At 50.5% G+C, this 24,300-nt stretch overlaps 2 protein-coding genes and 1 long non-coding RNA gene across 5 annotated transcripts; 1 reads left to right on the forward strand and 2 right to left on the reverse strand.

Moving 5' to 3' along the window:
* Positions 1–1,231: 1,231 nt before the first annotated feature.
* NAXE (NAD(P)HX epimerase) lies at positions 1,232–3,718 on the forward strand. 2 transcript variants are annotated; one of them, XM_072829999.1, is made up of 6 exons: positions 1,232–1,445; positions 1,542–1,650; positions 1,739–1,849; positions 1,925–2,038; positions 2,990–3,137; positions 3,465–3,718. In XM_072829999.1, exons 1-6 carry the CDS (start codon positions 1,246–1,248, stop codon positions 3,665–3,667), a joined length of 885 nt encoding a protein of 294 aa, XP_072686100.1. In that variant the 5' UTR covers positions 1,232–1,245; the 3' UTR covers positions 3,668–3,718. The 2 variants fall into 2 exon arrangements, with proteins under 2 accessions (XP_072686100.1, XP_072686101.1); XM_072830000.1 differs by lacking the exon at positions 1,739–1,849 and having other exon boundaries at positions 1,237–1,445.
* Positions 2,476–10,829, reverse strand: GPATCH4 (G-patch domain containing 4). 2 transcript variants are annotated; one of them, XM_072829997.1, is made up of 8 exons: positions 10,261–10,829; positions 8,133–8,268; positions 7,607–7,680; positions 7,427–7,519; positions 7,267–7,353; positions 5,599–5,690; positions 5,301–5,351; positions 2,476–5,090 (listed from the first exon to the last, which is right to left on the reverse strand). In XM_072829997.1, the coding sequence occupies exons 2-8, from the start codon at positions 8,209–8,211 to the stop codon at positions 4,301–4,303; spliced, it is 1,266 nt and encodes a 421-aa protein (XP_072686098.1). In that variant the 5' UTR covers positions 8,212–8,268; positions 10,261–10,829; the 3' UTR covers positions 2,476–4,300. The 2 variants fall into 2 exon arrangements, with proteins under 2 accessions (XP_072686098.1, XP_072686099.1); XM_072829998.1 differs by lacking the exon at positions 7,267–7,353 and having other exon boundaries at positions 10,261–10,400.
* An 8,810-nt stretch (positions 10,830–19,639) lies between these two features.
* Positions 19,640–24,285, reverse strand: LOC140634694 (uncharacterized). The gene is made up of 2 exons (XR_012032083.1): positions 24,177–24,285; positions 19,640–23,294 (listed from the first exon to the last, which is right to left on the reverse strand). It is a non-coding gene; the product is annotated as an uncharacterized lncRNA (long non-coding RNA).
* Positions 24,286–24,300: the final 15 nt, after the last annotated feature.

Here is a 24,300-nt window from a genome sequence, read left to right on the forward strand (position 1 = left end):
TCGTGAGAGACACACAGAGAGAGGCAGAGACAGGAGAAGCAGGCCCCATGCAAAGAGCTCGATGTGGGACTCAATCCTCGGACTCTGGGATCAGCCCCGAGCCAAAGGCAGACGCTCAACCACTGAGCCACCCAGGCGTGCCCACCCTGTATTTTAGAAATAAGTCTTTGGGGGTTGCCTGGAAAGCTCAGTCAGAAGAGCCTACAACTCTTGCTCTTGGATCATGGGTTTGAGCCCCACCTTGGGTGTGGAGATTACTTTTATTCATTTTTTAAGATACTAAGTAATCTGGGCAGCCTGGGTGGCTCAGCGGTTTAGCGCTGCCTTCAGCCCAGGGTGTGATCCTGGAGACCCGGAATCGAGTCCCACGTGGGGCTCCCAGCATGGAGCCTGCTTCTCCCTCTGCCTGTGTCTCTGCCTCTCTCTCTCTCTGTGTGTGTCTCTCATGAATGAATGAATAAATAAAATCTAAAAAAAAAAAAAAAAGATTCTAAGTACTAGAACACACGATCCGGAGATGACCAGCCGCAGGCTCCTGACTGAGCCGGCCAGGCACCTCGCCACAGGTATAACCTGGATAAAGGAGGATGGGCATTCCGTCCGGTTAAGGAAATGCAGCAGCGTGCTATCCTGGCGGGCTGAGGCAGGTCGGCCCCCAAAGCAGTTGGGGCGGGGGCCCTAAACGACACGTACACAGCAGTGCAGCCGGCCCTGGGGCTGAGCTATTCCCAGCTTCTGCGCTCGCTTGCTGCTTGCTGCTCGCTGCTCGCTGGCCGCACAGCCCTGCTCCGCGGCACGACGCCTCCTTCCTTCGGAGGACTCCACCTGCTCAGGGTCGGGTGCACAAACGACCCAGCGCCTGGGCACCGGCTCCGCCGCACCGAGCCCGTTCGTTTCTAACGCCCCGCTGGGATGGGGAACCCCTCCTTCCCACCACGCTGTCCCTCCGGTGAGGACCGAGTCGCGGGAGCAGCCCGGCCTAAAGCGTAAAGGAGAACGCGAGCTGCAGGGCGCTGGAGGCAGGGGTGCCGGGGTCCACGCCGCCGGAAGTCCCAGGGCCGGGCCCCGGGCCTCCCGCCCTGCCACCAGCGGCCCCTAAGGGGCCGCCCGCGACCGAGGAGCTACTATTACCAACGCGGCCCTCAGCAAAGCGCCGGGGCCCCGGGAGTGCGCGGCCCCGCGCCCGCGCGAGGGGGCGGGGCGAGCCTGCGGCCCCACCTCCAGGGGGCGTTGCCGGCGCTGCGCATGCGCCGGGCGAGCTTCATGTCCGCGCTGCGAGCGCTGCTCGGGCTCGGGCTTCTGGCAGCCGGCTCGCGCCTGAGGCGGGTCCCGGGCCGGGCCGGAGCCTGCCCTGCGGGGTCCGCGTGGTGGGAGGCGCGGCGACCACACTCGGGCGGCGGCGGGGAGCCGGCAGGCATGGCGAGCCCGGCGGTGAAGTACCTGAGGTAGGCGAGGCTCGGCGGGTTGCTCCGGGGCGGGGACTGGGCCGGGCCGCGCGCCGGGCGCCCGGGGGCGGAGACTGAGGCCGTGGGTGTCCGCAGCCAGGAGGAGGCCCAGGCGGTGGACGAGGAGCTGTTCAACGAGTACCAGTTCAGCGTGGACCAGCTGATGGAGCTGGCTGGGCTGAGCTGCGCCACAGCCATTGCTAAGGTCAGTGGCCTGGGCACGGCAAGTGGCGGGGACAGCGCGCTAGTCTGGCCCGGAGCTCTTCTAACCCCCCTCCGGCCCCCCACCCCAGGCCTACCCCCCCACGTCCATGTCCCGGAGCCCCCCCGCGGTCCTGGTCATCTGCGGACCTGGAAATAACGGAGGAGACGGCCTGGTCTGCGCTCGGCACCTCAAGCTCTTTGTGAGTATGTGGGCGGGGGCCAGGGCGGCGGGGGCTCTGGGCTCTGGGCTCCAACGACCCCCTCCTTTCCTCCAGGGCTACCAGCCAACCATTTATTATCCCAAAAGGCCGAACAAGCCACTCTTCACCGCATTGGTGACCCAGTGTCAGAAAATGGACATCCCTTTCCTCGGTGAAATGCCCCCAGAGGTAGGTGGTGCCAGCTGAGTGCCGTCTTCCAGAAACACGGCGCATGTTCTGCTCTTCCTCAAGTACTCAGGCCGAGCTCACTTGCTTACCTTCCCCTGGAGGGTGGACTCCTAGCAGGAGGACCTTTCCCTGCGAGGTCAGGTCTTGTCCTGAAAGCAGTAAACATGCTGTCCTTTTTTTTTTTTTTTTTAAGATTTTCATTTATTCACGAGAGACACAGAGAAAGGCAGAGACACAGGCAGAGGGAGAAGCAGGCTCCATGCAAGGAACCCAACGTGGGACTGGATCCCGGTCTTCAGGATCGGGCCCTGGGCTGATGGCAGCACTAAACTCCTGAGCCACCCGGGTTGCACTCATCCACTTTTCAAGGGCTGAAGTGACTGCCACATCCTAAAAACCCTTCCTGCAGGGACATGGGCTTAAGGATAGGAAAGAACTTTTTTTTTTTTTTTTTTAAGATTTATTCATTTATTTATGATAGAGAGAGAGAGAGGCAGAGACACAGGCAGAGGGAGAAGCAGGCTCCATGCCAGGAGCTGGACGTAGGACTCAATCCTGGGACTCCAGGATCGTTCCCTGGGCCACAGGCAGGCGCCAAACCGCTGCGCCACCCAGGGATCCCTAGAACTTTTTTTTTTAAGTTTAACACATTTTAGATGAAGAGACTGAGATGGTCCAGAGAAGGCAAGTGGTTTGTCCGGAGTCCCAGCCTCAGGTGGTCCTACACTATACCTTCTCAGTGGCAGGCAGGCACTGAGAACAGAAAGCGTGTCTGGACTCAGCCTAAATCAGTGACCAACTTGCATTGATGTCTAGGCCCCAGAATACCATCTGAATGAGATGAAGTGTTTATGCTTCTGCAAATAGTGCATGCAGAGGACAGCCCTTTCCTGTTGAGGATACTCTGTGCAGCACCTGGCTCTGACGTGCTTTCCCCTTTCTGCTCCACAGCCCATGCTGATTGATGAGCTGTATGAGCTGGTGGTGGATGCCATCTTTGGCTTCAGCTTCAAAGGTGATGTTCGAGAGCCGTTCCGCACCATCCTGAGTGTCCTGGATGGGCTCACTGTGCCCATTGCAAGCATCGACATTCCTTCAGGTGTTGTGTCCAAGGAAGGTGGGGGTGAGAGTGGGGATGAGGATGTGGATGCAGCCCTGCCCTGTCTTGAGATAGGCAAGGCTCAGGCCTAAGTTAAAGGTAGGTGTGTCTAGAGGGGCAGAACATTGCTTTATGGATTCCCCAAAAGGGCCAGGGAGCAGAGTTTAGGAGTGACCTTGTGTGGGTACATGGAGCTTCAAGGATGCAAGTTCTTGGGTGGCGACACAGGGCCTCCCACTCCTTCAGAACTAGGGTAGAGCAAGGTATCTTGCTCTAGATAGAGACCTATCTGGCCTTTTCCTCTCCTGAATACCACCTTCTTTTCAGGATGGGATGTGGAGAAGGGAAACTCTGGAGGGATCCAGCCAGACTTGCTCATCTCCCTGACAGCACCCAAAAAGTCTGCAACCCAATTCACTGGTCGCTACCACTATCTGGGAGGTCGTTTTGTACCACCTGCTCTAGAAAAGAAGTACCAGTTGAATTTGCCACCTTACCCTGACACTGAGTGTGTCTACCGTCTTCAGTGAGGGAAGATGAATGGGCTTCTTCCCAATAAAGACTTAGTGGCTCTCTCCAGAGCTGTGGAGTCCTGGGAACTTTCTTGGCAATAATGGTTAATGGGTGGCAGAAGTCAGAAAGCAACACTGAGATTCGGTGCCACCTCTCTGAGGGAACAAAATGGGCAAGGAAGGTGGCTGTGGCATTTGGGGGCAATGAAAATAGTAATTTCTCTGGAGGCATTCGAGGAAACTAATTTGTTGTATTCAGGATGTTCCCAGGCTGGGAACCGGAGCTGATGCTGAATTGTGTACTACAGTGCTGGGGCTGGCAGCCTGTGGGCCGGATTCTATCTTACACTTGCTGTGTTTGCAGCTGTCTTAAACAAGGATGTCCCTCCAGAGGGCATCTGCCTGCTCATCCCCACAGCCCCAGAGCACTGCATCCTACCACTGCCAGGCTCCTGAGTTTTCCATGTCAGGGTTAGAAACTGCAGACAATACCATGTCCACACCCAACTTTGAGCAGCTGGAGTTCCAGAGTTCAGCATCCTCCTTGGGAGGGCCCTCTTCACTGCAAGGGTACAGGGGACCTGTGTCGACTCAGGTCTGAGGCTTTAGCTCCTGAAAAGGAATCCGAAGAGCCCCACCTTGACCTGACCTTCAGGTTTTCTTTTTCTGTTTCTTCTTTCTTGGTGTCTGGTCAGGGCTGACTCCAGCTCTTTCCTGCCACCTCCTCTCACCTCTGTGGCTGGAGCTGGTGTGCACTATGCTCACTGCCTCCCTAGTCCTGCTGCCCTCCTCATGTCCTTCATTCCTGACTTCCTCCTCTTTCTCCTGGGGCTGCAGGCTTTTCTTCTTGATTTTCCTGCTTTTCCCATCTCGGTGTGCTTTATGTGCTGCTTTGCTGGCCCCCACAGCAGCCCCTTCCTCGTCTTCCTCTCTGTTCCAGTCTCCCTCCTCTGGCTGCCACCACCTCTCTGCCTGCCCTGTCCCTGTGCTGGCTGTGGCCTCCTGGCTGCCTGCCCCTCCATCTGAGACCCCCGAGCCCTTCCTCTTTCTTTTCCTGCAGGGCTCATCAGCTTGCTCTCTGCTCTCCCACTCTGCAGGCCGGCTCCTTTCTGCCACCTCTGCATCCACATTACCAACGGTTGCTCCCTCCCTCTCGTCTATCCCAGCTTCTTCTTGGGCTTCTTGTTGCCGTCTTTTCTTCTTCCTGCTTCTGGCCTGGCCAGCCTCTTCTGGGCACTCCTCTTCTGCACTTCTGGTGGTTGCTGTGACCGCTTTCTCCTCTTTCTGCTTCCTTTTCTTTTTCTTCTTTTTGAGAGGCTTACTCTCAGACTGCAGTTGAGGGGTCCCAGGGTCCTGGCTTTTAAGACGAGCCAGGAAGGCCTGTTCCTGGGCCTCCAACCGAGCAAGCTTAGCCTTCATCGTGATTCCATGACGAGCAGCCCTGAAACAAAAGGGGCCCAGGTCAAAGCAAGGTATGGCAAAAAGAGGCATAGTCCTCTGGATGCAGGCAACTCTGGATGGGGAGGAGCTGCCTATTCTCAGGAGCCTCAGGGATGGGCAGGAAATGCCAAGAAGGGGCACAGACCATTCTCAGGGCTGGACCTGTGATGGGCAGAAGAGAAGGAAGCCCAAGGAGCTGACCACTACTTACCTGTGTGCTGTGCGCCCCTCACAGGCTTGGAGCAGCATCTCATCAGTCAGGCTGTTGGGGGAAGATCAGGAATCAAAACCAGTTCTTGCAAAGGCCTGACCCCTCCTGCCCTCTAAAACATTCCCTCAACACTGAGTTCCCATTCAGGACCTGGCACTTTCTTGGTGCAGGGTATACAAAAATGAGTACAACACAGTTCCAGCCAAAGAAGCCCAGTCAGGCCTGAGATTTGGCCCTTTCTCTTGATATTCAAAGGCTTCTCCTTCCACATGCCCCCAGCACTGAAATGAGGTCTCACATCTTTGGAGGCTTGGGCTCCTGGTTGTCGTCATCACTGTGGCTCTCCAAGTCCTTGTCTGGCTTCTCCCCACCTGAAGTCAGTGTGGCTGTCTAAAAGGGGTGATCACAGGGGTAGATAAAGCTGATTCCAAACCACTGCCAAACCCCCTTCCCTCCCAGAACCCCCCCAGGAATTGATAGCCATAGGCACAAGTTTGCCAGCCCCCAAGACAGCTCCCTGCAGACTCACAGAGAGGTGGGCCACTGCTTACTTCCAACTTAGGAGGCGGGCTGCAGCTGCAAGGGTTGGAGGGTGCCCAGTGGGTGGGAACAAGGGATGGAGGAGTGTACCAGGTCCACCTGGTGTATTCCCTGTGCTACTGATAATTAAGATGGTGCTTCTCACCGCCCTCCCCCACACCTGCGGTGGAGTGCTTTTATTTTTTTAAAGATGTTATTTATTCATTCATTCATTCATTCATTCGAGACACAGATCGAGAAAGAGGCAGAGACACAGGCAGAGAGAGAAACAGGCTCTACGTAGGGAGTCTGATGTGGGACTCGGTCCTAGATCCTGGGATCACGCCCTGGGCGGAAGGCAGATCCTCAATCACTGAGCCATCCAAGTGTCCCTGGAGTGCTTTTATTTAAGCAGACTGAGAACCTACTATGGACCAATGGGTTGAGGATAAAGAGTGGAACACAAATGAGATAGCCCATATGGAATCTACATGTGGGGTGAAGGAAGGATGCAGAGTGTTGCCTGTGCTACAGGAGGATAATCAATCCAACTTCAGGGTCTGGGGAAGAAGTTTCAGGAACTTGATGAGCTCTAGAGGACCATCAAAATGGGCCTCTCAAAAGGGGGAAAGGCAGCAGACTGTTGCAGGCAGTGAGTGGGAAGTGCAAAATCTTGCAGGTGAAAAGAGGTGGTACTTTCAGAAGAATCTGATTCCACCTGGCTAAAAGTATTAGAGGTCCGGAAAGGGGTGAGTGCAGGTCAAGGCCTCAGGGCCCTATGAGCCAGTCTGACACATCAGGACTGTCATCCTAGGTCAAGGATGAGCCAGAGTCCTAGTGAAATCTGTTAGCATTCTAGTCACTGGGTCAGTGAACTGACTGGGGTGGACAGTGAAAGGGTGAGGGGTCTGGCTATGAGGCTGTGAATGAAATCAGGCAGGAGAGGATGATGGCCATAAGGAGGAGGAGAAACAAGAAAAACTTGCTATATAACATAGAAGACCCACATAACAGATGATCACTGAACATTAGCTCCCTTCTATTGCTATGCTAGTAAGTAGGGGTCTGAAGCACCAGATTCTGGTCCTGTCTGCAAGCCACTTCTCCCTGCTTGTGACCACAACTGCAAAATAGAGGATGGGTCAGATAATCTCTCAGGTCCCCTCTGGATTCTAAGTCCTTTGGACTGGACATCCCCTCCCGCCCCACCACCCACCCATCACTGCCCTCAGCAGAAGGCAGGGATCCAGGAGACCCGAAGATCTAATTCTAGCAGAGGGTCTGGGCAGGCTAAGCAAGCAACAGCAAGGTTGGTCACAGGACTGACCATGTTAAGATTGTTCTCCAACAGGTAAGGATGGGTAAGGCACATGAAGCCATTGTTCAGGCCCTGGGGGAGGCCAGGGAAGGAAAAATGAGGGACTCTCTCACTCCCAGCCCCGAATACCTTCACAAACTTCTGATACAGCAAGTTGGGCTTGGGATGATTATGACGGCCTGTTTCCTTTGAAAGACGCTTTATCCGTACTCCATCCTATGGGGAGGCGTCAGTGAACGAGTGACACAGGTGTGCCCCTCACCCCCACATGCCCATGAGCACCCCATACCTGCCCAGCCTCCACAACCAAGCTGGCTGCAGTCCTGTTGAAAAGCTCATCCCACCAGTGGTCCGTGAACTCCTTGGCAGGGTCATGTCCCACCTGCCAGATAAGAATGAGCTCAAGACTTGTCCCTGCCCCATCCTGTCCTCGGGGCCTCATGTCCCATCCATGCCTTCCCAGTCTTACCCCATGAGTGTCCTGCTTCAGTGTCACCCTTAGGGCCTGGGTGATGCCGTTCTCGTTCCGGCCCAAGCCTTTGCCTGCAGGAAAGTGAGTGACTGGGTTTATTCTGCTGCCTGCCCCGAGCCCTCATAGGCATCCCATGTGCCACTCCTCGCCACACCACACACCAAGTGTGCTCCATCCCTGGCAGACGCCTTCCAGTCCCACTTTCTGGCACCTCTCCATACAGTGTCCCTGCCTTTGTCTGAGTCCAAGCCGTCTTTTCCTTCATGATTATTTCAGAAGTCATGACCCTTCCTCCCTCCCCTATCCCCCCGATCACTTTGCTCTCATGACCTACTGTCAAATTTCTTCTACCCAACCATTTTCCGGAAACTTAGAAATTGTCTTCTGCAAATTGCCCTTTAAACTCGCTTTTCCTCCTCCAGGTGAATGGACTACTACGGGTAAGCCCCAGATGACGCTGTTCACCTGACCACAAGGTGGACAGGGAGTTGGGGGGATGTGGAAGGGGCCCCCCAGGGATGACCTTGTGTCCATCCATGCTTTAGCAGCTGTTCCTCAGCAAACTTCATCCCACGACTCTTGATCTCTGGGGTGGCACTCATGGTGAGAGAAGAGTCACTATCCTCAGGCCCTCACCAGAGAAGAGGCCATTATCATCCCTTTAAAAGAAAAGGAGAAAATGCCCAAATCGTCCATCCAATCCATCCTGACTGGTCTCATAAAAATTCTTTTCTGAGTGTGGGGTAGACAAAGGGAGGAGGCCTGGTCTTTGGGAGAGCTCCCTGCTGACCACAGAGATCAGCATGTTGAAAAGTCAAGTAAGACTGGTGTTACTAATAACACCCAAATTTACGGAGAGCTCACCACATGAGTGTTTAATGTTCCTAGCCCAGAAAGGGTTCCTAAACTTTGCATTCAGGAAAGTATTATCATCCGTACTTCACAAATGAGGAAACGTGACTTGCTCCAGGTCAACCAGATGGCCTGCCGGCACAGCCCTGCTCTTTGCCACGACATGGTTAACAGCTCCCTAGATTTACTGCCATGTAAAAAAAGGTGATAAGAGATTTTTAACCTGAGTTATAAGAATACTCAGCGGAGCCCCTATCTCATACCGATGCTCCAGGGCTGTCACCTCAAGTGTGGGGGCTCTGCACCTCTTCCTCACTGCTGCTCTTCACTCTTATTGGAACACCCCTTTTGAAACTGTCCATCTCACTGATCATTTCATGCATCACAGATTGATTACACATACTGTTGTATTGTCTTATTTAATCCTGATAGTCCTGTGGATAACAATTACCTTTACTTTACAAGCAAAGAAAACAAAGCCTGCGTCACATAGCTAATAAGAGATGGAGCCGGAATACAAGCCCAGGTTGCCCACCTCCAACGAGGCCTCCATCCCATCACAATTACTAGTCATCTAGGCGCTTCTCCTTTGGGAGCCCAGAATGGCATTATCCAGCTTATCACACGAGACACACAAAACTAAGACCACCACTGCTGACTTAACTCACTAAAGTTAACTTGTATTAAGGTAACTCATCACAGGGATTGCAGACCATTTTTAAGGATTAATGGCACTAGTGGAGTAACCCTAAGCCTCCCAATGTGACAATTCTTTAGGGTAAAACTTGCATTTGTGTTTAAGAAGGCCCAGTGAACATGATATTAATCAGCCACATCAGCTGAAGTCACCTCTCCTAAATATATGTATAGGCTTAAGAATGCTGCCCATTCTGGCTTGGTATTTAGAGCAGGCAAATTCAGGATGACTTATATTTCTGTTCACATTTCTACTATGAAGAACGATCACCCAAAAACCAGGTACCTTGAGAATCCCAACAAAAAGCCAAGCGAAGAAACTGCTCTATCTTACTTCTTGAATTTTAAGAAATGTAAAATTCGAACACTGGGGCCTTTTAAGGGCGCCTCAAAACTCGGCCTCCTCCCGTAAGTTATCTCTCATCCATCAGCCCCCAGATCTTCGTAATAACAACAGTGTCTAAAAGTCATTTACTCAATGCCAGCCTGCTAACCTCTTTACACAGATCGTCTGATTTCATCCTCCCAACAGTCCCCTTAGGAAATATTATTACCGACACTTAACAGAAGAAATCACAGATAAGTTTATTATTTGCCCAAAGCAAAGAGCTGGCAAGTTGCAGATCCAGGATCTCAGGCATCCCAGAACTGGTCTCTCACAGCTCTTCGCGCTGCCCGCCTTGAGGTTTACCACTGCAGTCATTCGGAACTACACGCCCCGCATCAGGGTCGGGCTTTACTCCGCAACCCCGTGCACTTAATGCAGGAGTGGAATGCGCTCAGCGGTACGACCCAGATCCGGGCGGCTTCAGCTGACTGCCCACAGTAATTGCACAGAAGCAACCAGGCCCCACGCGGTGCCCCGCGGGCCCGGGAAGGCTGCGAGCGCGTTCTCTGGAACCGTCCCCTTTCTGATCAACCTGAGTTTTCTGGAAAAGGGTCCCAGGACCACCCATCTGACAGCGCTTCCAAAGGGCCGCTACCCCGACCCTGGCCTCCCTCCTCATGCCGTAGTTCCAACGGCCAAGGACACTGTCCTGCCCCGCCTTCACTCCTGAGCCCAGGCTCCGACTGACTCCGTTCGGGGCGCAGTAGCCACTTACCGTCACCGCGGGGCCCTCTCCGCGCGAACACGTGCGTCGCCCGTTCTGTGCGCCGCCATCTTCCCGGAAGTGCCGGTCGGTCCCTCTAGGCTGCGGACACCATAGAGGCGCACGTGGACCCGGAAGTCCAGGCGTGGGGGAGGCGCTCTGTCCTCAGCGGATGTGGCGGAAGCTCGCCCGCGAACGCCAGTTTCCTGGGGTCCGGGGCGGTTCTATTTCCGGTTAGCTTGCAGCCCCCGGGATGCGAGGGAATCGTCTTGGCCAGCCCTCGGGACGCCGAGCGCAGCACTGGCTGCAACGCTGAGCTAGTCCTGGTCCCAGAGCTGGGGAAGGAAGCTCCAGGCAGCGCGCAAGGCTGCCTGGGCGGGTCGACGGGCGGCGAAGAAGCGGCCCCTCGGGGGTAGTTTGCGGGGATGGATACTCAGCCCGGGGACGGTCGTTCGGCGGTTGCAGTAGGTTCATCACCCTGTGGGGGCAGCTGCCGGGTTGGAACTGGTGCTGCGAAGATGCGGAAGACGCGCGCCCTCACTCGGGCGGACCTGCTTTGGCGGGGTCCACGGAGACGCTGCGTGGGGCTGCAGGGCCGGGGTTGAGGGCTGGAGCTAGCTAGGGCGGATCCCGGCCGTTGGGGGCCGGCTGAGGACCTTGCACTTGCCTGGTGTGAGGCTCCGCTAAGGAGTTGCACATGCCGCATGCACACAAACTGTACCTCAGCCTCGCGCACCACCGAAGAACTAACACCTGAACACCCCCCACACACACCAGCTCCCTATCTCAGGATTTCCGGTAACGGAAGCGCATACTCCTGGAACTGCGAAAAGGAAAAGTGGCATTTCCCGGGAAAGCTTTGCCACATTACTCAGTTTGTCACATCTAATTTTTCCTGTAAAATTCACTCATTCACCAGAGAGCACAAGCAGGCTGAGCGGCAGGCAGAGGGTGAGGCAGAAGCCGACTCCCCCCCCCAAAAAACGGAGAGCTAGCCACGTGGGGATCATGACCTGAGGGTAAAGCAGACACTACCGACTGAGCCACCCAGGAGCCCCTATTTATATTTAGAGAGAGGGGAGGAGGAGAGGGAGAGAAAGAATCCCAAGCAGGCTCCATGCCCAGTGGTGCCGACCTGGAGCTCCATCTGAAGACCCTGCAATCATGACCAAATCAAAATCAAGAATCTGAGGCTTAACCGACTCAACCACCCAATGCCCCTAACTTTACTTTTAAAATACACTGCATGGGGACGCTGGTTTAAACCATGGAGCTTGCTTAGTGGAATTCTTCATGCATCTGGGATGGTGGATGCTTGGAAGGTACTCCTCAGGGTCTGGTTCAGTCTGGGAACACTGAGTGGGAGTCACATCTGAGTCCTTTTCCCACTCCACCACTAATTGTGAGACCTTGAACAAGTCACTTCTCCAGAGTACCCTTTCCCTGGTCTGTAAAATCAGAATACTGGACTTGTTCAATCATTTTTACAAACTTGACCTTATCGTGGTGTTTCAGGCTGCTGAGGGAATTCCACAGACTGGGCCCATTTCCACCATGTTCCCCTCCACCTTTTCTGTTCCCTCTGCCTATCTAATGTCACGTATCATATTGTGGTCATAGAAGAGGTTTGAAAGCTCCAGAATGAGGCAACCTCGGGGGCCCCTTCCAGTTCACAGTTTCTGTTTAGCACTCTTTACAGGCCACCCACAAACCTAGTAGCCACAATTCTCTGACTCAAGGTTCCTGGTCTGGCCTAGAGTCATGAGCTCCTTGTTCTGCCTGATTCTCTAATTCAAGAAGCATTTATTAAAGGACTTCTTGGCCAGCCCTGGTGGCGCAGCGGTTTAGTGCTGCCTGCAGCCCAGGGTGTGATCCTGGAGATCCGGGATCGAGTCCCACATCAGGCTTTCTGCATGGAGCCTGCTTCTCCTGCCTGTGTCTCTGCCTCTCTCTCGCTCTCTCTGAATAAATAAATAAATCTTTAAAAAAAAAAAAAAGGACTTCTTACAGCAAGGGCTGGAGGTATAAAAATGTCCAACCCTTGTCTTGTTGGGCCTCACAATCTAGTGGGGATGTAACTAGTTACAGGCATTTATATCACTGGGAGCTCTGGGATGGTTAGGACACAGTGCTGGTGAGAAGCATCTGCCCCAGTGCAGGGCCTCTGGAAGGAGCCTTCTGAAGGAGCCTCCCTTGAGGCTGCAGGCCCGGCCCTGAGAATTGTGCGGACCAAAAGAGAAATGGGCTTCTAAGAGTTCCAAGTTTCATGGGTCTCACACCAACCCACAAGAGTGGAAACAAAGCATTATGACAGAACAAGCATACATGCTTGTTCACATACAAGCATATATGATCTGATGTGCAGACAGCGAGATGCATAGAAATATGTATTACAGGGGGATCCCTGGGTTGCTCAGCAGTTTGGCGCCTGCCTTTGGCCCAGGGAGTGATCCTGGAGTCCCGGGATCGAGTCCCCACATCGGCCTCTGTTCATGGAGCCTGCTTCTCCCTCTGCCTGTGTCTCTGCCTCTCTCTCTCTGTGTCTCTCATGAATAAATAAAATCTTTTAAAAAAAGAAATATGTGTTACAGTAATATTTTAAAATGGAAAAATTGAAAAGAACCAAAATCTTCCAAAACAGGAGAATGGCTAAATAAATTAGTGCAACAGTACAATGAACTAATTAGCCTTAAAAAACTATGTTGAAAGGGCAGCCCTGGTGGCGCAGCGGTTTAGCGCCGCCTGCAGCCCAGGGCGTGATCCTGGAGACCCTGGATCCAGTCCCACGTTGGGCTGTCTGCATGGAGCCTGCTTCTCCCTCTGCCTGTGTCTCTGCCTCTCTCTCTCTCTGTGTCTCTATGAATAAATAAATAAAATCTTCAAAAAACAAAAACTATGTTGAAGAAGGATTCTTGGAATGCCTGGGTGGCTCAGCAGTTGAGCGTCTGCCTTCGGCTCAGGCGTGATCCCAGAGTCCTAGGATCGAGTCCCATATTGGGCTCCTTGCATGGAGCTCTGCTTCTCCTGTCTCTGCCTCTCTCTCTGCCTCTCTCTGTGTCTCTCATGAGTAAGTAAATAAAATCTTAAAAAAAAAAAAAGGATTCTTAACTTGGGGAAACCATTTATGATACAATTAAAATGAAAAAAGCAGATACGGGGTATCTGTGTGGCGTATCTGTGTGGCTCAGTGGTTGAGTGCCTTCTGCTCAGGCACTTGATCCCCGGGGTCCTGGGATTGAGCCCCACATCAGGCTCCCTGCAGGGAGCCTGCTTCTCCCTCTGCCTGTGGCTCTCCCTCTTTCTCTGTGTCTCTCATGAATAAGTAAAGTCTTTAAAAAAAAAAAGAAAAAAGATACAAAATGATACCTATATAGTAAGAGCTCATGTGTGTTAAAAATCAATATGTAATAGCATCAGAAGGAATAAGACACTTAGGAATTTAATAAAATATAACAAGTGCAAGACTTGTACTTGAAAGCTACAAAATGTCACTGAAAGGAATTAAGGAAGATCTAAATAAATGGGAAGATGCTTGTGTTCATGGATGGGAAGACTTAATGTCTCCAAATTGGTCTGCAGATTCCAAACCATCTCCATCAAGATCCCAGCTGGCTTTTTTGCATAAATTGACAAGCCAATCCTAAAATTCATATGGAAATTCAAGGGGCCCAGAATAGCCAAAACATTCTCAAGAAAGAACAAAATTGCAGGACTAAAGCTTCACTATTTCAAAATTTACTACAAAGCTGGGTAGCTCGGGTGGCTCAGCAGTTTAGTGCCGCCTTCAGCCCAGGGCCTGATCCTGGAGACCTGGGATCAAGTCCCACATCAGGCTCCCTGCATGGTGCCTGCTTCTCCCTCTGCCTATGCCTCTGCCTCTCTCTCTCTCTCTCTGTGTCTCTCGTGAATAAATAAATAAAATCTCTGGTTTCTTAAACTTTTAAAAAAATAATTTACTACAAAGCTACAAGTAACCAAGAGTGTGGTTTTGGCATAGGATACATATATAGATCAATGGGATAGAATTCAGATTCCAGAAATAAACCTATACATATGGGTAATTAATTTGCATCAAGAATGCCAGGATAATTCAGTGTGGGGGGGGACAGTCTTTTCAACAAATGGCGCTGAGACAACTAGATAGCCAGATGCCAGAAAAAAAGAAAAAGAAAAAGAAAAAGTTGGAACCCTCCCTTATAGCATATGCAAAAATTAACTCAAAATGGATCAAAGAACTACTAAATGTAGGAGCTAAACCTCTAAAGCTCTTAAAATTAAAACTTTTGTGCTCCAAAGAACACTATCAGGAAATTCAAAGACAGTCATAGGATGGGAGAAAATATTTGCAAATCATATATCTGATAAGGTTCTAAAATTCAGAATATATAAAGAAGTCTTACAACTCAACAGTAAAAAGATAACAGAACTTTAAAATGGAGAGAGGATTTGAGAGCACATTTCTCCAAAGAAGATCTACAAATGGCAAATAACCTCATGAAAAGATGCCCAACCTTATTCACCACCAGGGAAATGCTAGTTTAAACCACAGAGGGATAGCATTTCACACCTACTAAGATAACTAATTTTTTTAAGGTAATAACAGATTTTGGAGAGGATGTGGAAAAATTGGAACCGTCATGTATTGCCAGTGGGAATGTAAAATGGGGCAGGTGCCTTGGAAAACAGTTTGAAAGTTTCTGAGAAAGTTAAACATAAAATTACTATAGGACACAGCAATCCCACTCCTGGATATACACCCAAAGAGAAGGGAAAACATAGGTCTACACAAAAACTTGTACATGAATGTTAATAGAAGCATTATTTGTAATACTAAAGAAAGAGGAAACAATCAGAAAGTCTATCAACTGATGGATAGATAAAGGAAACATCTCAGACCCACATAATGGAACATTACTTGGTCATCAAAAGGAATGAAGTCCTGGTACACACCACAACATGGAGAAAACTTAGAAGTACGTCAAGTTTAAGAAACCAGAGACAAAGGCCACATAGTTCCACTTTCATGGCAGGTCCACAATAGGCAAATGCATAGACACAGGTCATTCTGGGAGAAGGCAATGCAGAGGTGGGTGACTGATGCAGGTACAGGGCTTCTTTTTGCATTGATGAATTGTTCTAGAATTAGATAATGATGGTGGTTATTTGTGAATATCCTAAAAACGACTGAAATACTTTATTTTTTGTTAAAGATTTAATTAATTTATTTATTTATTAGAGAGAGATGAATGGGGCGGGGCAGAGGCAGAGGAAGAAGCAAGTTCCCCACTGAGCAGGGAGCCCAATGTGGGGCTCCATCCCAGGACCCAGAGATCATGACCTGACCTGACTTCACGGACTGAGCCACCCAGGTGCCCAACCTGGGTTTTTATTTTTTATTTTTTATTTATGATAGTCACACAGAGAGAGAGAGAGGCAGAGACACAGGCAGAGGGAGAAGCAGGCTCCATGCAGGAAGCCCGACGTTGGACTCGATCCCGGGTCTCCCAGGTTGCAGGCAGCACTAAACCGCTGCGCCACCAGGGCTGCCCTCACGTGCTGTTTCTGAGGCTGACTCTTATTTCCCAATCCTCCAACTTAGGCCCTATTTCGTTTTTCTGCTTCACTGACTGAGTTCACGACAATAAAAGTATAACCACCCTTTGTATACAGTGCTTTAAAAACAATGGTTTGGGCAGCCTGGGTGGCTCAGCGGTTTAGCACCGCCTTCAGCCCAGGTGGTTTGCAGTTCAAAACCTTATCTTGACAAACATCCTCCTATTCCATGTCACCGAGATGTCCTGTCATGTGTCATTGTCCCTATTAGCATGCAGCTGGGATGGCCCCTCACCCATGCACGTTCCTGAGGCTCTGCTGCCACCTGCACTCACGGCCCTCCTCCTCTCCCCTGGGGTCCGGTCTCAGTGTCCCTTGTGAAGGGGGGGCGGGGGACAGCGGGTCGGAGGGTGGGCCGACCTCTAGAGTCACCCTGGAGGAGGACAGTCTTCGAGGGCAGCAGATGCATCCACTTGGGAGGCTGCTTTTCTGTTCTCAAAGGGCAGTGCTTGCTGACACCGCACTGGGATCGCATGGGACAGTCTTTGCACCGACGCGAGTGGACCCCGAGGAGCGCGCGGGAAGGGACCGCCAGGACCTCGCGCTGTCTCCACGCACCTTGCCTCTCCGGAATCCCAGAGACAGGCTTCAAGGGGTCAGGACTCCGAGCCTTCCGAGCTAGAAGTCAGCCGAGCCCCCGAGGCACGCGCGGGGTCCCCCCACAGGGCGCCGGCCGCTCTGAGCAGCACCGGGGCCCCCACGCACGGCCGCCTCCCCGCGGGGCCTGCTCCCCACTGCCCCTGCTGGCGCTCGGGCGCATCGCATGTCACCGGGCAGTCCCCGCTCAAAGCTCCGCGCCGGTCGCATGGTTCTTCAAAGTTGGGAAGGACAGACAACAAAATGTTAAAATGTATTCTGTGTGGTGAGGCTGAGGGAGATTTTCACTTTTTCATGTTAGTTACATGGTCTACAATTAAGTATATCATTTTGTAATTAGGTTTATAAAAAGCAATAAAAGTTAACTTTGGAATGAAAAAATATTATTCTGTGATTTGTTTTGGCTTCATTTTTATATTTACATCTCTAAGATTCCTGGAATTTATTTAGTTTATGGGAAGGCTAATGGAGCGGTTTTTGTTTCTTTCTTTTTTTTTTTTTTCCTTCTTGAGAGGTCTAACTAATTGTCCCAACCTCTGGCACCCTGAATATACACCAACAGACATCTGGTTAAGGTGTGCTGCAGCCAGCCACTGGAATGCTATGCAGGTGCAGAAGAGAGTGAGGGAGCTTGATGTCAGTGCTCTGGGGTAGATGCTCACTGCATGTTATTAGGTGAAAAGAGCAAAGTAGGGAACAGCTTGTACATTAGGATCTCAATTAGATTTAAAAAGAACATGAGGTGCCTGGGTGGCTCAGTTCTTTAAACGTGGAATTCTTTTTTTTTTTTTTTTAAGATTTTATTTATTCATTCCTGAGAGACAGAAAGAGAGAGAGAGACAGAGACAGAGGCAGAGACACAGGTAGAGGGAGAAGCAGGTTCCATGCAGGGAGCCCAATGCAGGACCAATCCCGGGTCTCCAGGATCACGCCCTGGGCCAAAGGCGGCGCTAAACTGCTGAGCCACTCAGGCTGCCCACATTTTTTTTTTTTTTTAGATTTAATTTATTTATTCATGAGTTGCAGAGATACAGGCAGAGGGAGAAGCAGGCTCCCCAAGGGGAGCCCGATGCGGGACTTGATCCCAGGACCCATGTGCTGAGCCAAAGGCAGATGCTCAAACATTGAGACACCCAGGCATCCCAGAGCACTCAATTTTATTGATTTATTCAGTAAACATCTTCTGGATGCCTAGTAGATGTCAAGTGAGAAAGATGTGAAATCCTTTCTTGCTTTTGTTAAGGAGTTTCCTGGAGGAAGCAATGGGCGCCATGTAAAATCTCCAGTGTTGCGAATGAAATTGAGTCACTGCACCACTGATGGTCCCCAGGAACACAGCCAGTGAGGGTATACTTAACTATGACAAGGCACTGTAAGGACCGTGGCTAAGAATGGCGCCCATTGCTGGTCCAAACTGGAGACACAAAGTGTCCTACACTCCAGGAGGTCTGGTATCCCTAGGAAGTCCTGCGCTGGTCCCACCAGTGGGTCTGCTAGTCCAGGGAAGCACAGAGTACCGGTGGGTTGCCTTCAATGTAGGGAAGTAGAGAAGTGAAAAAATGCAATTCTGAAAGTTATTTGCTAATTCACATTGACGATTTATTCAATTCATTAATGAGCGAATAAGGAAAAAAAAGGAATGTTGAAATAAAATTGCTAATTTATATATGACTGGCCAACTTTCTAACACAATAGAACCAAAACACCTTTGTGGGGACGCCTGTGTGGCTCAGTGGTTGAGCATCTGCCTTCAGCTCAGGGAATGATCCTGGAGTCCCGGGAGTCCCGGGATCGTGTCCCACATTGGGCTCCTTGAATGGAGCCTGCTTCTCTTCCCTCAGTCTATGTCTCTGCCTCTCTCTGTCTGTGTCTCTCATGAATAAATAAATAAAACCTTTTTAAAAATAAATGCCTTTGTGGTTAACTTCTGTATTGGGCAATAAAACCCTATTATTTCATCAACTTCTGTGAGTTAACCACTCATAGTACATACCTGTACATGTCTGTACCTTCTTTGGTTGTGTACCTTCTCAGGTTGTGTCCTATACATTCCTCAGGAGACTTCAGTGACTGCCAAGCCAGGTCTTAGTGCTTTAGAATGATACCAAAAACCAAGCAACTGTCACTTTACCTTTTCCAAGTTTGGAGAAATTATTCTTTCACTGAAGGGAAGATGTCCTCCAGCTTTGGAGATAGCTACCTGGGTTACTTAGTAGCTAGATGACCTTGAACAACTTACTAACCTTCTCTGGACACTAGTTTTTTGCTTTTTTTTTTGTTTTGAATGTGTTTTTTGTCCATAAGATGGGAATGACACTGTGATAGTTTGTATATCATCTCCCTGTGAAACAATACAGAGCTCTAGGCAGGCAGCTTACTTTTTAAATTACTCAAATTCTGGTCTGAGAATGGTTGAATATGTACAAATCTTTTAAAAAATATTTTATTTATTTATTCATGAGAGATACAGAGAGAGAGAGGCAGAGACATAGGCAGAGAGAGAAGCAGGCTCCATGCAGGGAGCCCGATGCAAGACTCGATCCTGGGACCCCAGGATCACACCCTGGGCCAAAGGCAGGCACTTAACCACTGAGCCACCCAGGCATTCCACGAATCTTTTTTAAAAGATATTATTTATTTATTCATGAGCCACCCAGAGAAAGGCAGAGACAGGCGGAGGGAGAAGCAAGCTCCCTGCAGGGAGCCAGATATGGGACTCGATCCCAGGACCCCAGGATACGACCTGAGCCAAAGGCAGATGCTCAGCCACTGAGCCACCCAAGTGCCCCATACAAATCCTCTTACTTCTGGGCTTCAGCGTGACCCACGTGAGACTGGGAGTGGGGGTCTGTACACAGTTAGGAGGAGAACACAAGGTGGGGTGTGAGAGAATCTGGGCCCCAGCATGACAAGAAGGGCTGATAAAATGGAAGTTGGGGTGTCAAGGTACTTGCAGGACTACTTGAACAAAAATACAGTTTATTTATTTATTTTTAAAATACAGTTTAAATGGTGCACTTGAACATAGCAGCAAACAGACTGTCAACAAACACATTGATAGGTGACATGACCATTAGCAAGTGAAATATAATTATTAAATCTTTGTCACCATGAAAATAGCTTCTAGATGTCTGTCATTTACTGTTCTCTGTACGTTCTTTAAACATTTTTTAAATTTAAATTCAGGGGATCCCTGGGTGGCGCAGCGGTTTAGCACCTGCCTTTGGCCCAGGGCGCAATCCTGGAGACCCGGGATCGAATCCCACGTCGGGCTCCAGGTGCATGGGGCCTGCTTCTCCCTATGCCTATATCTCTGCCTCTCTCTCTTTCACTGTGTGCCTATCATAAATAAATAAAAATTTAAAAATAAAATAAAATAAATTTAAATTCAATTAATTAACATATAGTATATTACTAGTTTCAGAGGTAGAGGTCAGTGATGCATCAGTCTTATATCCCAGGGCTCATGACATCATGTGCCCACCTTCATGCCCATCCTGTAGTGACCTCAACCCCCTACACCTCCCCTCCTGCAACCCTCAGTTTGTTTCCTATGATTAAGAGTCTCTTACTGTTTGTCTCCCTCTCTGATTTCATCTTGTTTTATTTTTTCCTCTTTTCCCCTATGATCCTTTGTTTTGCTTCTTAAATTCTACATATGGGGCACCCCGGGTGGCTCGGTGGTTTAGCGCTGCCTTCAGCCCAGGGCCTGATCCTGGAGACCTGGGATCGAGTCCAATGTTGCGCTCCCTGCATGGAACCTGCTTCTCCTTCTGCCTGTGTCTGTGCCTCTCTGTCTGTGTCTCTCATGAATGAATAAATAAAATCTTTAAAAAAATAAAAAATAAAATAAACATAGGGCTGCAGGTGCCCCCTTTGAATCACTACATTTGTATCTTTGGGGTAAATACCCAGTAGCTCAATTGCTGAGTCATAGAGTAACTCTATTTTCAACTTTTTGAGGAACATCCGTACTGTTTTCCAGAGTGGCTGCACCAGCTTGCATTCCCACCAACAGTGTACAGGGTTTCCCTTTCTCTGCATCCTCCCCAACATCTGTCATTTCCTGACTTATAACTTTAGCCATTCTGACAGGTGTGAGGTGGTATCTCATTGTGTTTTGATTTGCATTTCCTTGAGGCCGAGTGATGCTGAGCATTTTGTTATGTCTGTTGGCCACGTGTAGGTCTTCTTTGGAAAAATGTCTGTTCATGTCTTCTGCGCATTTCATGACTGGATTGTTTGTTTCTTGGGTGTTGAGTTTGATAAGTTCTTTATAGATCTTGGATATTAGCCCTTTATCTGATACGTAATTTGCAAATATCTTCTCTGATTCTGTAGGTTGTCTCTTAATTTTGTGGATTGTTTCCTTTACTGGGCAGAAGCTTTTTAGCTTGATGAAGTCCCAATAGTTCATTTTTGCCTTTGTTCCCTTCGCCTTTGGAGATGTGTCTAGCAAGAAGTTGCTGTGGCCAAGGTCACAGAGGTGGCTGCGGCTGAGGTCACAGAGGTTCCTGCCTGTGTTCTCCTCTAGGATTTTGATGGATTCTTGTCTCATATTTAGGCCTTTCATCCATTTTGAGTCTGTTTTTGTGTATGGTGTGAGAAAATTGTCCAGTTTCATTCTTCTGCATGTGGCTGTCCAAATTTCCCAACACCGTTTGTTGAAGAGACTGTCTTTTTTTCCATTGGATATTCTCTTCTGCTTTGTTGAAGATTAGTTGACCATAGAGTTGAGGGTGCATTCCTGGGTTCTCTATTCTGTTCCATGTTCTCTGCACTTCCTATGATTTTACCTTACCTTCATCTACCTCTGAGACAGAATAGGTGTTATCCCACTAGACTGGGAACTTCTGTCCTTCATGGTGCTCTGCATGCTGAGGTTCTTCAGAACATATTTTAAGTGAAATTGCATGCCTGTTGTGCAGGTGAGCAAACCAGACCAGTGAAGAGACCTGGCCGCATCCATGGTGGAGCCATGGCTGGAACCCAAAGCCCTGCTCTAACACAACCACTATCATGCCCAGCATCTGTAAAGGTCTGGACGGTGGAGTCCTGTCCTGCAAACACAGGGCAGGCCTCTATCTAGCTGGTGCGTACCCCTGTGGCTGGAAGCGGAATCCAGGGGAGCAGTCAAATAGAGCAGAATGATGAGTTCATTATTGCTCTATTATTTTATAATAATATTTTATTGTTCATTATTTTCCCTAGGGAAAGACCAGAGACCACCATGCCTTCTAATGCCTTGTCGCCTTTCCTCTGACAGCCCTTGGTACTGTGAGAATATTGCCCCAGAAGAAGAAGCACTCCCCTACACTCTGCCCCCCACAATGCCCTCAGAATGAAGATGGTTGATGAACCTGAATGTTAGCTGGCTTCAGATAAGGACAGGGTGACACCCCGTTCCAATCCTCTGACGCCCCTGATGCCCACTTCTCAGGAACCCCAAGTAAAGGGGCTGGAGTGAAGGCCAGGAGACCCAGCTCTGTCCAGGACTTCCAGGCAGGGCAGGGCAGGGCCCCCTGAGATGAGGCACAGTCTCCTGCCAAGGATCCATGAGGCATCTGAGGTGAGTCCTCATGTCCTGCACAGAGACAGAAACACAGGGAGTGAGAGGGAGCAATCCTGAGTGGAAATTGTGCCTTTTACTGAAGGCTGACTTCCCCAGCCCCACCCCCACATCTTCCTGCAGTGACACAGGGATCCAGCTCCACAGGATGCCTCAGCCTGGGCCAGAAAGAAGTATGGCCTGGGGCTCACAGGGAGGAGAAGATGAGGGACCTCTGCTTCTGGGAGGCAGGGAGGTGGCTGTGGCATCTGTGTGTGAACTTCACTGGAAGGAGAGGTTGTCCCCAGTCTTTCCCTGCAACCCCCCTGAAGTGCCATCTTGCCAACTCTCTCCATCCCATCCCTCATGCAACAATCCCAATAGTAAACTGGGACCAGCTTGCCATCAGCAGAGATCAAGAAGGTTGGTCAGCTGACCTTGCCTGGGGGCCAGAAGCCAGTCTGGGAAGAGGAGTTAGAGGGAGGAAGTCAGGACTCCATGCTGGTACTGGATCATTCCTATCACCCGCCCAGCTAGTAGCAACAGTGGCAAAGACCTCCACTCAGAACAGCAAGCCCAGCAGCCTCCTGGTCTGCTGAGGCTTGTGGGGCCTGGGGATGCAAGTGCCCTTGAGCAAATTGAGTGAGCTCTGGCTGTTCACCACACATTTATTCCTGGTTCTGGTCCCTTCCTTCCTCACTCCATCCTCAAAAGGTTCTTTCTGCCTCTATCAAACAGTTCCTGCCAAACTCAGCCTTTTATGGATGCACATACTTGAGACTTCCAAACCATAGTTCAGAAGCGATCTGGGGAGAGAGAAGGGTGGGAGTGAGCCTGGGGTGGCCGCAGAGCCCGTATGCCCCCCTCTCTGCGGGAAGCTGTTTGTCTGAGTTGGGTGGAGGCCAATCAGAGGCACTGGATCAGGGTGTCCCGGCCCTAAGACAGGGGCTGTTTGTCTTTTCTCCTCTGGGAGGAGGAGGGAAGGGCTCTGGAAGAGTAATGGAGGAGGAGGAACCATCCAACAAACCCCTAGGGAGTGCAGGTGGGCTGGGCTCCCTGTTACGAGATGTGGCCCCAGCAAGAAACCCTGTAGCTCCCTGATTTGGAGCATCCAGCATCCGGGAGATTAGCGGGAACAGCAACAAGTTCCAGACTTGACTCCAGGGCTGCCTTCTGTGTAGGCTTGGGCAAGTCCCACTGGCTTGTTCTTTTCATCAGGCGCCTGAAGAAGATAAGTGTCCCAAGGTCCCCTGTGGTTCCAAAAGTCCATGATCCTAATGATGCAAAGCTATGGATATGGGGTTGGTGGGCAGAGAGAAAAAAAGGTTAAGAGACCATTGGAAGCTGGAACTGTTTCTAAATGGTTATTTCCAGAGGGAGTCCACCCTCTGCACTGACAACAAACAAAAAAAGTCTCATTCTGGGTGTTGAAATCTTCCATATGAAGGGCCCCTGGTGGCGCAGTTGGTGAAGCATCAGACTCTTGGTTTTGGCTCAGGTTCTGATCCCGTGGGTTATGGATCGAGCCCTTGTCAGGTTCCCTGCTCAGCAGTCTGCTTGAATATCCTCTCCCTCTGCCCCTCTCCACTCCACCCTCTCTCCTCTCTCTCTGTCTCAAATAAAAAATCTTTAGAAATGTTCCATATGATCTGGGGGTGAGCTCCATGGTATGTACACATGTAAACATTATTGAGCTGTTCACTGAAGATCTGTGCTACTTGTTGGTTGTAAGTTGTACCCCAACAGAAAGGTTTGGACAATGAGTATGAACTTGGGCAGGAGATTACACTCCAGGGGAGACAGTGGAGGGGTGTAGTCCCACCGCGTGAGGTTAAGGACCTCCTTTCTCTGGAGAATTTACACTACAGGAGGCAGGATGAATAAGCTGACCTCTATCTGAAGACCTTTCCAAAGTCCTTCTCAGAAATTCCCATTTTCCTCCCAGGCACAGAAACCCCTCCTTGCTGTCGCCTGCCATCTTTCCCACTGCAATTCCAACCATTGACCCTGGCCCCCCATGGAGCCCAGCCATCCCTGGCCTCACACCACACAGCTCTTCAGAGGCTTGAAGCTTGGAGTATGGGAGGGGCCCCATTTCCACCTTCTCACCAACCACCATCCCCACCCTCATTCTCTTTCCCTGGGGATATCTGTTCTGTTCTGAGCTTACCCCTACCCGGGTCGTTTTCCGGTGGTGTGTGCCAGCCGGTCCTGCATCCCACATCCCCAGCTGTTGACATTTCGTTGCCATTCGTTGCCAGGATAAAGAAAGGGCCCCTGTTATTCAACAATAG

This window comes from Canis lupus, chromosome 6, assembly GCF_048164855.1.
Source record: "Canis lupus baileyi chromosome 6, mCanLup2.hap1, whole genome shotgun sequence".
In the NCBI taxonomy this organism is placed as follows: Eukaryota; Metazoa; Chordata; class Mammalia; order Carnivora; family Canidae; genus Canis; species Canis lupus.

Excerpts from the sequence above, each read along its gene's own strand:
- NAXE (XM_072829999.1), top strand. The coding sequence starts at position 1,246 with ATGCGCCGGGCGAGCTTCATGTCCGCGCTGCGAGCGCTGCTCGGGCTC. Across the intron at positions 1,850-1,924 it reads CTCGGCACCTCAAGCTCTTT|GGCTACCAGCCAACCATTTA; the intron begins GTGAGTATGTGG and ends CCTTTCCTCCAG. Across the intron at positions 2,039-2,989 it reads TCGGTGAAATGCCCCCAGAG|CCCATGCTGATTGATGAGCT; the intron begins GTAGGTGGTGCC and ends TCTGCTCCACAG.
- GPATCH4 (XM_072829997.1), bottom strand. The coding sequence starts at position 8,211 with ATGAGTGCCACCCCAGAGATCAAGAGTCGTGGGATGAAGTTTGCTGAG. Across the intron at positions 7,681-8,132 it reads AAAGCATGGATGGACACAAG|GCAAAGGCTTGGGCCGGAAC; the intron begins GTCATCCCTGGG and ends ACTTTCCTGCAG. Across the intron at positions 5,352-5,598 it reads GAGCCCAAGCCTCCAAAGAT|CCTGACTGATGAGATGCTGC; the intron begins GTGAGACCTCAT and ends TTCCCCCAACAG.